This window comes from Herpailurus yagouaroundi, unplaced genomic scaffold, assembly GCF_014898765.1.
Source record: "Herpailurus yagouaroundi ecotype Mexico unplaced genomic scaffold, PumYag 28, whole genome shotgun sequence".
In the NCBI taxonomy this organism is placed as follows: Eukaryota; Metazoa; Chordata; class Mammalia; order Carnivora; family Felidae; genus Herpailurus; species Herpailurus yagouaroundi.
In genome coordinates this window covers 37950285-37965910 of record NW_024412376.1, presented here as the reverse complement: position 1 = coordinate 37965910, position 15626 = coordinate 37950285, and the positions used below count along the sequence as shown (strand labels likewise).

At 45.8% G+C, this 15626-nt stretch overlaps 1 protein-coding gene across 4 annotated transcripts in view; it reads left to right on the top strand.

The window, feature by feature from the left end:
• The window catches only part of FHIP1A (FHF complex subunit HOOK interacting protein 1A), a 247738-nt gene extending 237157 nt beyond the window's left edge, over positions 1-10581 (top strand). For 2 of the 4 annotated variants that reach the window (XM_040472424.1, XM_040472431.1), the window contains 3 exons: positions 2979-3157; positions 3517-3655; positions 9839-10581. In XM_040472424.1, the coding sequence (XP_040328358.1) occupies positions 2979-3157; positions 3517-3655; positions 9839-10092 (572 nt within the window). In that variant the 3' untranslated portion in view covers positions 10093-10581. Of the gene's footprint in view, positions 1-2978; positions 3158-3516; positions 3656-4628; positions 5164-9838 lie in introns of those variants that run through there. The other 2 variants (XM_040472446.1, XM_040472439.1) reach the window with 2 other exon arrangements.
• The last annotated feature ends 5045 nt before the right edge of the window (positions 10582-15626 follow it).

Sequence of the window (15626 nt, the reverse complement as noted above, 5' to 3'; positions counted from 1 at the left end):
GGGTTGCCTCCAGGGACGAAGGCTATTCTTTATTTTATAGTTCTGTACTGTTTGAAGAAAACTAAAAAAAAAAAAAAAATCATTTAAATCTCTACTAAAATAGAAAGACCATTGCTGGAGTCAAGACAAGCAACCATGGGACTCAGACCTCAGGCAGAGCTGGCAGAGAGACGGCAGTGAAGGCCCACATTCAGGAGGTATTTCCAGCATGGGACCAGCAGAGCCGAGGCACAGAATTGATGGCCGCTCCATTCTTGGAGTTAGAGAAAAGAGGAGGAGCGGGCGGGTAGGTGGGGGCAGGGGAAGAGGGCACATGAGAGGGGAGAGACGGGAATGACACATTGTCTTGTTATTCTGAGAAATGAGTATTTGCTGGGTGGGGAGTTTGCCTGTCCTCCTAGAAGAAGAGAGGAAGAAAAAACACACTGTCCACCCCACCCCGCACACACACCTGTGGCTTTCTAAATTGTAGCTGAGTTTTTTCTGATTTTCAGCTGCTTAAGAGTTTCCCCTAGCAACTGTTTGTTGCCAAGCAGTTTTTTTTTAAGTGCTAGAAATCAACTAAGAATAAAAGAGGAATTTGAAAGGGTTTCATTGATGTTTCTTTTTGCACATGCCTAAGAAGTTGTAATTAATGTCATTAGTGGATTATGACAGTTGCTGGTCTTGACCTAACGTTCTGTCATTCAGAACAGAGATGGTGATGCCACTCGCTCTCCACAGGGGGCTGGTCTGTTTCCCTCCCCTGTAGTAGCGGTAGACTGTACCTGCTCTGCCCTGGGCACCTGCAAGGTCGGCACATCTCATGTGCATTGGATGGCTACACGGGCAAAGTACAGTCTCGGGCCATGGGAGGGCAGGGTTGGACTCTCATTAAGGACATGTGTTTGTTTATAGGGGATTCTGTCTACCTCAAGGGACTGGATTCACCTGTCTTGGCTTCCTCTGGAGGAAAATAGATGCTGAGCCAGGGACTGCAGGGCAGCGGGGGAGGGGGTGGGAGGGGAAGAAAGGGAAGACCTGGCCGGGAGTCGGGAGTCGGGGAGGATGAGGGCAGCAGCCTTCACCTTGTACCTCTACCTGAAAAGCTTGAAGTGGGTTGTGATGCCTTCAGAAGAGTTACTAGTGACGTTTCCAGGGTTTTTGATGAAGCCTCTTTAAGGTGCTTTCAAAGTGGGATTCTCATCCAGTTTCTGAATGTGTTTGGCACACTCCCAGTTGTGTTTTGTGAGCAGGGCCTCTGCGAAGGCTCTCTACTCAGAGAGTTCATTGAACGGCTGTGTTGTGGAAAGTGAGGAGCTCTGTCCATCCCAGAGATGGGGAAGTTGAGGCTCATCTAAATACATGAGGGGGTAGTGCCTTTCTGTTTGAGGCCCCAGTAGAAACATCCTCTGCAACCCCAGCGACAGGAATATCGCCATCGTCCAGGGGTAAAGGGTTTAGGTTTGGTGTTCCCAATTCTCACAGATGGCTTCTCTTTTCTTGCAAAGGGTTTTACTGTCTTACACCACCAAGGCTTCTGAATAAAGCATCTTGTGGTAAAGTATGTTTTTGTTAAACTCGTATTAATGTTGGTGAAATCTTCGTAAGGCACGTTTATTCATCAAGGGTGATGTGCTTTTGTTATAAAGATGCTGTGGTTTAGAAGCATCATCAATAGCTCCACTGGGGGAAATGCAGAATTCTCATTCATTTTGCTTAATGGACCGCTTTTATGGTAAAAATGGAAAATGTCTTCAAGTAATTTTATTAATGCCAGATTAATTTTTTTGATTTTCCCTGTCTTCAATGAATTCCCACATAAAGCACATTAATTTTCTCACCATCCAAATTAGTCAAAGCCTCCTTTTGCCTAATTATTTATGAACTACTTTTGCAGTCGTATAGATTTTCTTTCTTGAGGAACCTATGACACCTCAAACTATACCTCCCCAAATTGAGTCCCTCTTCTCCCTCCCTTGCCTGCTCCACCTGAAGATTAAAGTATTGTTACCCAGCTGCCCAATGCCATTAAAATTACAGCCCAGGCCTCATTCACCCCTGGTTTTTCTCTTCTTCCGATTCTTCCACATGGTGATATTTCACAAGACGGGATCTTTCTCTGGGTGCTTCTTGTGGATAGACAATCCCTGTTCACATGCTGCTACTTGGCAAACATAGTTTGTGTGTGTGCTATTCTTTACTGACACAAAGGTTTTTTTGTTACTAAAACTTTTGCTGGTTTCTGATGTTTGTGTGAAGCCCTACAGTATGCGTCTTCATGAGGTGATTGAATATCATGGTTTTGAGCTCTGGCAGTTCTGGAAATACGGCAACGTTATGGAGTATATTTTAATTTTTTTTTAATTTTTTTTTAACGTTTATTTATTTTTGAGACAGAGAGAGACAGAGCATGAACGGGGGAGGGGCTGAGAGAGAGGGAGACACAGAATCGGAAACAGGCTCCAGGCTCTAAGCAGTCAGCACAGAGCCCGTATTTTAATTTTTTTTAATGTTTGTTTATTTTTGAAAGAGAGAAAGCTTGAGCAGGGGAGGGGGCAGAGAGAGGAGGGGGGGACAAAGGATCTGAAGCAGGCTCTGCACTGACCGCAGTGAGCCCGACGCAGGGCTCAAACTCACGAACCATGAGATCATGACCTGAGCTGAAGTTGGACCCAAGTGCCCCGAAGTGTATCTTTAAAATTATGCTTCCTCTGACTTTTTTCAAGGTCTGTGATAATTTTCAAAGCATCAAAACTGCTCATAGAGTCAAAATACCAGCTCCCATGCACGTATCCCTGCTTTCTCCTGGTGGTGGTGGTTTGCTTCATGTTCTGCTTTGAGGCAGGAGAAGATCTGGCTCAATTTGCTGTTTCTGTATTTGATCTGCACCTGGCGGACCCGTGGTTTGGGAGCGGTGGCCCCAGTGCCTCCTGAGTTGTCAAGGAAAGATGTCATCTGTGCCGAGCCAGCCCTGACGCCTTGTGCTCTTCCTGCAGGCCCGTTCATCAGCGTGGTCCTGTCAAAGCTGGAGAACATGCTGGAGAACTCTCTACATGTTAATTTGCTGCTTATCGGGATCATTACTCAGCTAGCCAGCTACCCGCAGCCTCTCCTGCGCTCCTTTCTGCTCAACACCAACATGGTCTTCCAGCCAAGTGTCCGCTCCCTCTATCAGGTACGTTAGCTGAGCCCATATCCATACCTGTTGATTTTCTGGGTGCTAAGGAGAGGGCTGCTTCTCACCTTTCCTCTGTTATTTTGTTGTTTTTCTAAAATCCCTCGGTTCTAATTCATTTGCTCTCCTTCCCCGTCCTATGACACCAGTTGTGTGGATTATTCTAGACAAACTGCAAAGCTTCATTTAGCTTGATGTTTCGAGGGTGCCCTACCAAGAACACCCAGGCAGTTAAAAACAAGCAAACGCCTGATATCATAAGAGTTCCGGCAGCGAGGGCTGTACCAGAAAGATGTATCGATAGCTGAGGGTGGGATTCCATTGTGAAGCATTAACATCATTAATGTCGCTTTTGACAGGTCCTTGCGTCTGTGAAAAACAAGATTGAGCAGTTTGCTTCTGTGGAGAGAGACTTCCCGGGGCTCCTCATACAAGCCCAGCAATACCTGCTCTTCCGAGTGGACATGTCTGACATGACCCCTGAGTCACTAACCAAAGGTAAGTCAGGTGTCTCCTCTGTGTCTCTCCTCCAAATGTTCTTCCATTTCCCCAGCCTCCTGACTTGGGCTCACAGATGCTGTGCTGGCTCCTGGGCCTTAAAAGGATCTAAATACATCATCATTTTCCCCAACAGGGGAGAGCCGCCTCTTCGCGTTCTGAAACCTAAAGAAAAGTCTCCCCTGCTTGCACCTGGCCTGCTCCCGGCTGGGAGGGCTTAGTAGGACATTTGCTTGCCTCCCCGACAGTGGTCAGGGAGGAGTGCTGCGTGTTGTTGCTTGGCTAAAATAAATAACTTGGCGTGTGTGGGCCAGAAAGAGGCATTATGTGCATACCCTGAACCATTTTTTGGCCAGTCCTGCCCTGAGGAGGGCATCTGTTCTCTTTATTATGTTTTCAGAGACTCTCAGGCCCCAAATAAATGTGCTTTAGGGCTCTGGAAGGTAAAAACTATTCATTTGGACTGGGAGAAGGGAGCTGAAAAGATCCCAGAACTCTGATGGCTTGACCTTGTCTCTGTGTAGCTATTTCCTCTTGGTCACTGGGCCTCACTGAGCCTCCTGTTCCTTGACTTTTAAATGAAGAATTTGTTTTCTATCTCAAGTCCTTTTGGCTGTAGAGCTCTGACTGTGAAGAGCCTTCAGGGCACTGCAAGGCAGACTTTGAAAGACAGGTGGGCCTGTGCCACTGGGAGATGAGGGAGCAGGCTCCAAGCTTTGGCCCTAGAGAAGAGTAGTCCAAGCTGGGCCGGGCCATTCACGGAGGGGGAGTAGCCCCACGTCTCTGTGGAAAGGTGGGCTGTGGGCCCGCGTGGCCTCTCCTAGCTCCTGGACTACTGGTCTGTTAGTTGTGTTCCTCCTGAACCTGGAGCACACCTCTGTAGCTCACCCTGTGAGCATTAGCTTTTGTTCAGTAACAAACCACTGCAGCAACTCGGTGGTTTAAGAGAAAGTCATTTATGAGTGCTCACGAGTCTGTGTGGTTGCCCGGGTTTTCTGATCTGGGCCAGCCTCGGCTGATTTTGGCTGGACTTGCTTATGTGTGGCTGTCAGCGGGTGGCTGGATGTCTGGGATGGCCTCACTCATATGGGTGGTTTCTGGCTGGGGTGATGGGGATCGTGGGGGTCTGTATTACTCATCATCCAGAGGGTTCGCCCCAGCTCGTCAACATCACAGCTGTAGGTTTGCAAGAATGAGAGCAGGATTGTACAAAATCTTTTGAGGCTCTGTCTCGGGACCCAAACAAGGTCAATTCTGCTACATTCTGTTGGGCAACGCAAGTCATGGGGCCGGCCCAGGTTCAAGAATGGAGCCAAACTTCCACCTCTCCATGGCAAGGGCTAGAAGAATTGTGGGCATGTTTACAATCTGTAGATGGAAGGTGGCATGCCTCTTCTTACATTACACTCCATGCTTGGTCTTCATTTGTAGTTTTCAATTTGTAACGTGCTTTCTGAGGCAATCTTGTTTTCAGATAGCACGGTGCAGTGGGCGAGAAGGATACTACTGGCTTCATTTTCGTATAAGGCAGCCGAAATTAGGTGTCTGGAGTAGTCCGCCAGGGTCATGAGGCTCAGGTGCCTGAGCCTGTCTTGCCCAGTGTGTGGAGCCCAGGGCACAGACGCTGGCTGGCTTCCTAGGCTTTCCTTGACCCACACACTCCAGGTGAGGGGTGGTGGGGTGGGGAGTGGCGGGGTTCACTCACACCTTGTGCTATGTCCTGGCTTCAGACTGTTTCTTGGCTTGTGGATGCCAGGTATGTGCCCAGGGGAACTTGTTCTCACCACGTACAGTTGTCAAATGAGCCATAATTGATGCTTTCTAAGGTCTGTAATGTTCAGGGGGCTTTGACTTGTGAGAAGCTTCTCTCGGGGAAGAAGACTTTTCCTTTAACAGAATTGTTCAGGTAAACTTTCCAACTTCTTTCATATTGGCAAAGTGACACTCTCCTCTCAAAAAGTCTCTAAACTTTCTCACAGAATGAGAAAGGTGTCTGTCCCCTTGCACAAAGCTGACCACCAAAGCATTGAGTGTGATGCGATTGCCTCTAAATGAGTTGAATCCAGGAGCTCGAGCGTCATGGTAATGGGCCAGACACTGGGGTTTTCCATGTTTGTGAGCTGTGTACTTTGTCTAGCACTGTGGACGAGGTGGGTGGGAGGAGCTTGTAACAGATTTCTCACCTGACTTTTAAATCTTGCCAGTATTAGTCTTGAAAGCCCTCTGTTGCAGCTTTTCAGACCCAGGGCAGCATTTCAGAAAACCACGCCCAATTCTGACATTTATTTATACTTCTCTTCTTCCCTGCCTTTTTCTTTAGGTGCTTGTGCGTGCTTGCTGAGTCCTCTGATGATGGGTGGAACTTGGGTGCCTGCAGCGAGTTCCCCCATCATGCAGGTGCTCTACTCCCTTGGCCTCCTGACAGCCCTGTAAAAAACGAGCCAAAGGGGTGCCTGGGTGGCTCAGCCATTAAGTGTCTGACTTTGGCCCAGGTCATGATCTCACAGTTCGTGGGTCGAGCCCCGTGTTGGGCTCTGTGCTGACAGCTCAGAGCCTGGATCCTTCTTCGGATTCTATGTCTCCCTCTCTTTCTGCCCCTCCCCCATTTGCACTTTCTCTCCCTCTCAAATATAAATTAGAACATTAAAAAAAAAATAAAACAAAAAAACGAACCTCCTCACTAATGGCTTCAAATAGGGACAGACTTCCTATGCCAGCTGTCACTTTGTCATCCTTGAGACTGTTGATCTCTGGGATCAGCCACTTCCCCTCAAATACTTTCCAAACCACAGAGGTTGTATTTGCTTGTAGTTAGTTATCTTCAGAGTCCTTTCACTGATCATGAGTTCTGGGAGGGAGGGAGGTCAGGTGGGTGGTATTTCCATTTTACAGAAAAGGAAACAGAGACGTTATATGATAAGCTAGTTGCCAAGTAGGAACCATAACTTGGTTCTCCTTGCTTTTGAACTGAGAGCTTGATGGAGCTTTGTGACACTCTGAGAGGCCACTCCTGTGCTAACAGCACAGCCTGCTGGGAGGGTTTCCCTGCAAATCTTAGGTCTCCCTCACTGGGCACGCTTCTGCTGCTGCCTTATTAGTGAAGACAATTTTGATTCTTGGATTCAAGTGGGTAAATGAGCCTTGGTGATGACACTTTTTTAAAGTCATGACACTTTTTGAATTCATGGATGAAGCTAGAATAATGAACCACAAAAACCCTTTTTTGGGAGGAAGGAGGAGTGAATTTGAAAGAGAAAGATGGAGATGAGGAAAATGAACCATCCAGGGAGATCAGTTGTAGGGAAGAGCTGATGTTGGTCAGTTCCTTCCCTCATTCGTTCATTCAGCGAATGTTTATTAGCTTCTGCTATGAATAACGAAGTGGGTCGGGTGTTGTGAAGGACACATCGCCTAGGGGCTCAGCTCTCAGAAAACTCAAGGTCTGATAGAGGAGGAAAAACAAACAATACAAGGTTAAAGGGCCACATTGGCCTTTGCTGGTTAATAAAACGGGGTGGGAGGCTAGAGCAGGGAACGACATCTGGGGCAGGAAACAGGAAGTCTGTGAAGTCAGTGGCAGCTGAATTGCTGATGATATGATGGATGACCCATCAAGAGGTCCCTGTGTACATTATGCCTACTGGCTCATTTTTTTTTTTTTTTACCTCTTGTTTATTGATTTATTGAGGTATAATTAACATACAATATTAGTTTTCAGTGTACAACATTGATTCAACAATTCTATGCATTACTCAGTGCTCATCACGGTAAGTGTAGTCACCACCTGTCACCAAACAACATCATTACAGTGTTATTGACTATATTCCCTCTGCTTTACTTTTCGTCTTATAACTAGAAGTCTATATCTCTTAATCCTCTTCATCTGTTTCACCCGTCTCCCTACCCATCCCTCCTCTGGTGACCGTCAGTTTGTTCTCTATATTTAAGAGTCTTTTTTTGTTTGTTTTTCTTTGTTCATTTGTGTTGTTTCTTAAATTTCACATGTAAGTGAAATCATACGGCATTTGTCTTTTTCTGTCTGACTTATTTCACTTAGCAGAATACTCTCCAGGTTCGTCCACGTTTTGCAAAAGGCAAGAGCTCGTTCTTTTTTATGGCTGAGTAATATTCCATTATATATGTACTATATCTTCTTATCCACTCATCCATTGATGGACATTTAGGTTACTTCTGTATCTTGGCTCTTGTAAATAATGATGCAGCAGAGGGCTGCATAGATCTTTCAAATTAGTGTTTTTGTTCTTTTTGGGTAAATACCCAGAAGTAGAATTACTGGATCATACGATAATTCTATTTTTAATTTTATTGAGGAACCTCCATGCTGTTTTACACAGTAGCTGCACCACTTTGCATTCCCACCAAACAGTGCAATAGGGTTCCTTTTTCTCCACACCCTCGCCAACACCTGTCATTTCTTGTTTCTGAGTTTAGCCATGCAGACAGTTGCAAAGTGAGATTTCATTGTGGTCTCATTATTCAGGTCTTTTGCCCATATTTAATTGGATTATTTGTGTTCTGGGGGTTGAGTTTCCTATTGACTCACTTAATCCTTACAACTCTGTGAGCTTTTGACACATGAGGACATTAAAGTACAGAGAGGTGAAGCAACCTCCCTGATGTCACTCAGCCACTAAGTGGCAGAGTGTGTGCTCTTCTTAACCACTGCACTGGGGTCTCTTGAGGCTAGTGAGATCTAGAGGAGCAGAGATATGGGGAAGAGAATTCCATGGATTGTGCAGGTCTTGGCCTGGGATTACTGCCTATGGGTGTCCCATTCCTCACTCGTAGCCAGGCCAGCTTCCTTTGTGAGTTTTGCTGGACCCTTTGAAGAGCTGCGGTGCTGGAGGACTCCCGTGAGGGTCCCAGGGGGTGGTCTCCAAGGCTGGCCATGGACCTCAGTGATCTCAACACTTTTGTCCTCACTTTCTTGTCCGGACATGTTGTGTGTTTCTGCTGAAAGGTGGCAGCAGACAGATCCTCTACAACTTTTCCAGTTCTTCATGGAATGAAGTGTGATAAACTCTAATCTAAAAGATATTTAAAGCAGTAAAGCAGAGGATTTTTTTTTCACACTAAAGACTATAGTAGTGAGATGTGGAAAGTACTATAAATGTCAAGAATTTTTAGTACTGTAGTTAAGCGACACTCTGAGAAGTGTTGAAAAATGGGACTGAATTCTAAAAAGCAGCCAAAATAATGAAGAACTTGAATATAATGATTTATAAAGAGTAGTGAGCCTATTTGAGTAGGGGCAGACGGACGCATAAATAATTCCTATAAATATATGAAGGCTGGGGATATTTAAGAATTAAATAGTGGGGAAAGTTGAACCATTTTAATTAGTAAAACTGATTTGATGTGGAAATGCAAATCATTTGAATATGTTCACATTTGGGCTCATCTCATCCTGGACCCGTGTTACTGAAGCTGAGATTGAAACCCCTGAAAACCCTTCTTAGATGGAGGCTTCTAAGCCACTTGCTGCCACTAGATGCCCATGGTGGTCGGAAGTTTCCAATCTGGTCGGTCTTCCTAGCACCCAGCTTCCTCTCCGTTATTTCCAACCTTTAAAAGGCTTCTTCCATTCTTTTCTTCAAAAAAGGCTGGAGATCCCAGCCAGGAGCTGGGGGTCCTCAGGGAGCCATTGAGGCCGGAGCTACAGAGAGCATGGAGTGGCTTGGTTAGCTCAGCTTGCCTCCTGCAGCTCTGCTTTAATTGGTAAAGGTAGGATGGTTCCCCCAACACCAGGAGAGCAGGTGGAGCCTCTGGACGTCCCCAGATAACACGTGGTGAGTTAAGTCTTCACTTGGATGCAGTGGCAGGAGACACCTTTTTCATTTTTTCCTTTCACCATGTCCTGGGCATGGAGGGTTGCCACAACTGCTGCACGAAGTTCTTTACACAGGATTTGGGATAAAACTCTCGCCATTACATACCTCGTGCTGGAGGTTATCTGCTGGACAGCAACCCAGCCACGTGTGTGTGTGCGCCACATGGCGGAGAAGGTACATGTTCAAGGGTTGTGTCTTCGGACTTCGGTTCTAGGAACTGAACCCACGAGTAGACAGTCCACCAGTCCCCTCCCCTCAAACACACATACTTAAGAGGGTGGACATAAAGTCCTGTGGAGGGTCGCCCTGACAGTTTTCTTTCTGCTTTCAGATCCCATTCAGGATGCCTCCAGGACAGGAATTGGCAAGAACCTTTTGGATGGTCCCCCAAGAGTGCTTCAGCCCTTCCTGACAAACAGAGCCAAGGTGGCTGGGGTGCCCCCAAGCCTGCCCCTGCCGGTGAGGAACACCATGCTGGCCGCTGCCCTCTTCCCAGAGTTCCTGAAGGAACTGGCTGCCTTGGCCCAGGAACACTCCATTCTGTGCTACAAGATCCTGGGTGACTTTGAGGACTCCTGTTGTTAGTTTTTTGTTTTTTTTTTTTTTTTAATAGAGGTTCTTGTTTTTAAGGTTTTAGCGTCTTGAGTGAATGTTAAATGCAAAGCTGCTTACAAAAATTTCTACTTTGATATTTCCTGACAATACTTGATTTGTGGGGAGGGAAATTTTCTGTGTACCTCCTCTTTCTCTAGCCGGGTCTTTCCACCTCCTCTAGAATGTAAGTCTCATAAGCTGGTAACTCCTTGGGCAGGTTTTCTTTTCTTTTTTACTCCTCAGTTTTTTGGTATTCTCCCATCCCTTTGAGTCACTTATCTTGCAGCTTAGAGCTTAGATCACACCAAGCAAATACTGGGGTTCCATGATTTCTGGAAGTACCCCGGGTTAGAAGGCTCAGCTCTTCAAATAACACATGAATGAACATCTGTTCCGGTTGCCTTCTGCATTTTGGTTTCCCTTTTCTAAAAGGGAAGAATAAAGATGGGGCCCCGCTTTCCTCTATCACACAAGCATGTATCAGGTGTCCCTTTGCATCTTCCAAGATTTGCACTCTGCCCAACATGTGTTGCCTTATGTTGCAGGCAAATCCATTGGTTTCAGCTGTTTGCCTGGGAAGTCAGATGTCGTTGTGGATAATTTGGAATGCAGGGAAATTTTCTTGTTGCTTGAGAGCTTTCTTTAATCAGTGTATCACTTCCTAAACACAGGAAATAGTTTTATTTTAGTAAGATTTGCACAAAATGAAATCTACATAGGCAAACCGTTACATTGGTTTTTAGAAGTTTGATCTGATGGAGAAAGTGGGGTATCATATACTCGGGTATCATTGTTTTGTGTTTTATAAAAGATTTTGTGAAGCTATTTCACAGTGGGTTTTGGGGGGGTAGGGAGGAGTATGGGGCAGGGGAAAGGATAAAGGTGAACTAAATGAAATCTATAAAAACATTGGCAATTATTTTAGATCCTGTTTGCTTTTTCTAGTATGTTGCACTTTGTAGAGAAACAAGCACTGTACACTTTGGGACCTGGAATGTAAATGCAGACGGGTCACAGGAAGCCCTGCGAAGCCAAGTGCCTGCTGGTGACTCACTACACACAGAAATGCTGCCTTCTGAGTAATGGGGTTCATTAGAAGGCCCCCACACGATGTATTAGTGCCTCTGTGCTGCTTTGCAGCCTGCTCCAGGCATAATTATACTTAGCGCCACCGGTCTCCTTAAACCACCAAAGAGGGAGAAACACACACTATAACTGTCTGCTAAAAAACGAGACCATGAACAGCTGATATTTGTGGACATTCAGTTCCACTCCCCTCTATTTTGAGCAGGGGAGGAGCACATAACAAGGGTGGGCCTCCCTGTTTGGGGGGAAACGGGAAGTCCCAGTTCTTCCCAGTTCTTGTTTTCTTCGTGGGCATCGCTGCTGAGCCCTGGGGGCAGCCACAGGTCTGGCGGTTGTGCCTCAGGAGGACTGGTATGATTTTAATCAGGCCCATAGCAGAGGAGGGCAGTGGAGGAAAGAATCCCATTTGAGACCTTGCAGAGCAGAGGCTGCCCTTCAGTGTTTCACGGTTCTTGAAGCAGCTTTGTATTGAGAGCTAGCCAGCCCATGGAATGTGGGCCCCAGGAGACCTGGCCTGGGCAAGGAGGCTCTCAGCGGCCAGCCTCACAGTGTTTCTAAGTCTAAGCAAGAAACCAAAGATGTTGACCTATTGTATGTTTCTGACTTCACATTTGTCTGTCTTGGAAAATGGTTTGCCCAGCTATGGTACAGCCGCAGGAATGTATGAGGCCCAGCGGACTGGCCTGGCTTCCTGGCACAGCCTTGTATTCGCAAACCCCCAGGTCTCCACTGGAAAAGAAGGTGGCTCAAGGTAGATTAAGAAAGAGGAACAGGAAGATGGAATGTAAGCTGTAATTTATTATCCTCTAGCTTCGTTTTGGACAAGTATTTACCTACCAGTTTGGACTGAACAGGTACAGAAAATGCTGCAGTCATACCTGGAAAGTGTATTCATTGGCTTTTTGGCTTGATTTACACTTCTCTCCATTATCTGGTGATGGTGTTGATTCTTCAGTCCATATTGCTTTATTATAGACCACTGTAGTCCCCTGTGTAGAGGGTGCCCTTTTGGAAAGAGATTGCTTTTGTGCCTCTTAGCATTTTTAAAAATAGGTACTGTACTAGACTTACCTTAAAGAAGGGCAGAGATGATCAGTGTCGGGGGTGGGAGACAGTAAAATTAGCTCCCGTGGTGGGGTGCCGGTAGCAAACTCACATGATAACCCTATTTGGAATTGGAAACTGGTTCATCTTTCTGCATCCATTATAGGACTCCTCCACAGTATTGTGTTCAGGGGTTTTCAAAATGAAGTCAGAAATCTGACTTGGAAATGCATTATAGAGAACTGGAAAATCCACACGGTGGAGTGAAACAGCCAGGTAGCTTAGGTAAGGATGGTTGTGGCAATAGTGTGGACATACCAGAGGAAAAACAGCAGAGTCCTGGGGCTATAAATAAGAGAAAAGCAAATATGGTGGGGGGGGGGGAGAGGGGGGGTTGGAGGAATGAACTTTGATCTAGGAAGATATGGAGATACTGTACCGTAGGTGGGTGACAATGGTAATTCCTTGGTGGGAAAAAAATCATGGTAAAAATCATAGTCAGTGGGGCCTGCAGAAATTCTTTTTTGTAATGTAGGGAAAATTTGTAAAGATATTTGGCGTGCTTTAAAATGTGGTCCGAGAGTGTGGTCCCTGCTCCATACGACAGGCTCCCACTCAGATGCTGTGCTACCTGTTGGCAGGCACAGTGGGCACAAACCCTTTGCTGCAGGCCTGAGACCGGAGTCCCTGTGTCTAGCCTGATGGTCCTGGGCAGTGAAAACAACTTGAGGATTCCTGGAACATCACACATGCCTTTCAATTCCCAGTGCAGGGTCTGAGGTAAAGTTCCAGATGGAGTGAATTTTATGATTCAAAGTATATGTGTGCACTGGGATATTTAAAATAGATCTTTAGAAACAACCAACTAAATTTTAAAAATTATAAACAAATTCCAGGTGAATTTAGGCTAACGTACAGCTTTTGGGGTATAAACAATTTCCCAGCCATGAAAGGGGGGTCCCAGAGTAACCAATTAAAGAGATTTGATTTCCTTTATTAATAGATAACTTCCTTTCCTCAGTATTTAAAGGAATTCTGGGATTTTCCCCTCTTTACCCAGTACTGGCTTGGAAAATACTTTGACGTATTGATGGCTTGGAACTGAGGTCTCTGTCACATGTAGGGAGGATGCACTCAGTTCTTTTTTGGGTCCTCGGGAGTACCTTTTGCTCAGCAAGTGCCTTTGATTTAGGTCATACATAATTGTTGGTTTTCAGTCCATTAAGAAAGACCTCACAGAGCTTTGGAATTATGGGGAGAGCATCCCCTTACAAATAGACTCCAGAAACAGGATACGAGAATATTTGGGTTGCCTGTTCAGTTTGGGTGGCCAGTGGTACTCAGGGTTGAAAATGGTCTCTGAATCGGCTGGGATGCCACGGTCATGTGGGTTGACGTCCAGATCTGGTTGGAGGTTCTGCGCCGTGGAAGCACCGCTCATTCGGAATCGGGATCGGGCGTGTCTAGGTTCGTGAGGGAAGCGCTGCCCTGGCTGGGGTGGGCCGTGTCACTGGTGTGAGGTTAAGGATGTGCAGCATCAGCTACAGCTCTCATTTAAGGGCAGTACAGTTTAATTGCTCATTACCAGTCCTGTGTTTACGGAAGTGGCTGTCAAGCTTGCCATTTTTATGAAATGCTTTATTGCAGAACAGCTATTACTGCACGTGCTACTTCAAGCCACTGGCCCAGACCAGTGTAATTTGTGGCTTGCTGCGAAGCTCAGCCAGCTCTGCAGTGTTGGCTTTTCCTGGAGGCAGCGGTCCTCTGGGGGCTGAGGCCACACCAGCTTTAAGTCATTGAGAAGATATTCTCAGGCCCCTCTCGCTTCAGCCATCATTCTATAAATCACGCGGCACTAATTCTCCATCAAATCACAGCTTAGAACACTGTCAGACCAGTGTATACTCCACCCTTAAATCACATCATTGAGGAAACATTGTAAGAAAATGGAGTGGACTCTTTTTTTCCTTTTTGAATGACCATCATAAACCTAATGCTTTAGGAAGAGCTCTCGGAAGACTAAGAATTGTTTTCGGGATAATTTTGCCTCAGTAAATCTTCCCCACGCTCAGGCATTTATTAGGCCATTACTTGTTTTGGAGGACAGATTATCCTGGCAGCTCGTTAACTGGATAAACAGGGCTTTCGTGAAAGGTTTTTGGTGACGTTCTATGGGGAAGAAGACAGGGACAGGGTTGGGGGCGGGGGTGGCGTAAGTCTTCAGTTCTTTGGCTCTGCACTTTGGATCTGAAGACAGATGATGATTTTGGCTAGGACTGACCCTTCCCATCCCATTGGGTCATTGTGAATTTTGTTCCTGTCTTATGACATGAGAGTAAACCTAACTCATTGTCAGCCACACCGGTTACAAGACTGCCAATAAGCTCTGTCAGTATGCATTCGATATGTATTTCAGGCATCTTTTGGGGAGCTTAGATTTACTATGTCATTTCAGAACCTGACAAGGGTGATGGAAGCTCTCAGGCCAGATTATAAATTTCATGGAGCTGAGGCTGCAGAAGTCTGTGCTTCTGAGTGTGTCTATGGACTTTTTATTGGGACGAGTCTGCAGAAGGCTTGTAACAAGGCCCCTTTTTGGCCTGGAGATATTTTAAGGGGGAATTTAGTGTTGATCTTAAATGCTTTTTGCTAAATTATTTGATTAAGGGAGGCAAGGAGAGAGGATTTCAATCACATTCTAGCCATCTTTCAATTTAGGGTCATCTGTGTTCAAATAATCCATGAATACATTTGTCTGAAATCTGCCAGAGAAGCATGGCCGCCATTTCCACGCTGCTTTTGGTAATGGGTAAATAACATGACCTTTGAGATAGACTTAGTGTTTTGCCCCCGCAGCACTCGGTAGAGTCCTTGAAATGCAGCAAATTCAGTAGAAATGAAAAACACAGTATGAATTGTGGGTTATTCCCATAAGCTGTGTACTGAATTAATCAACTAATTCAAAGCTCCAGGAGGGTGTGTACTTTCAAAAATTTCATAGCCTTCTTGCAGATAAGCAATAATTAGAAAAGAGGGGCGTGTGTGTGTGTGTGTGTGTGTATAAGCTCAGCTAAAACATGTTAAACTTGTTATAAATAACGATTAGCTTTTTTTCTGAGGCATGTATACTTTGAGAGACAGGAACAGAAGTTCACCTTGGTGCATATGCCTGGACAGAGTCAAGAAGCTCCTTCCTAGACTCATGTCCAGAATTCAAAGCCTACTTGTTGGCAGCACCAGCCTCTCATTCTAAAAGGCTGTCCACTCATTTGGTTTTATAGACTTAATCAGCATTCGCTAAAGTTACTCTGTGCCAGGTACCATGCTAAGTGTTGAGGCTGAGCTTCCTTTCTGCCAGAACCAGCCGGCCAACCAACCAGCCAACTTCCCTGTCA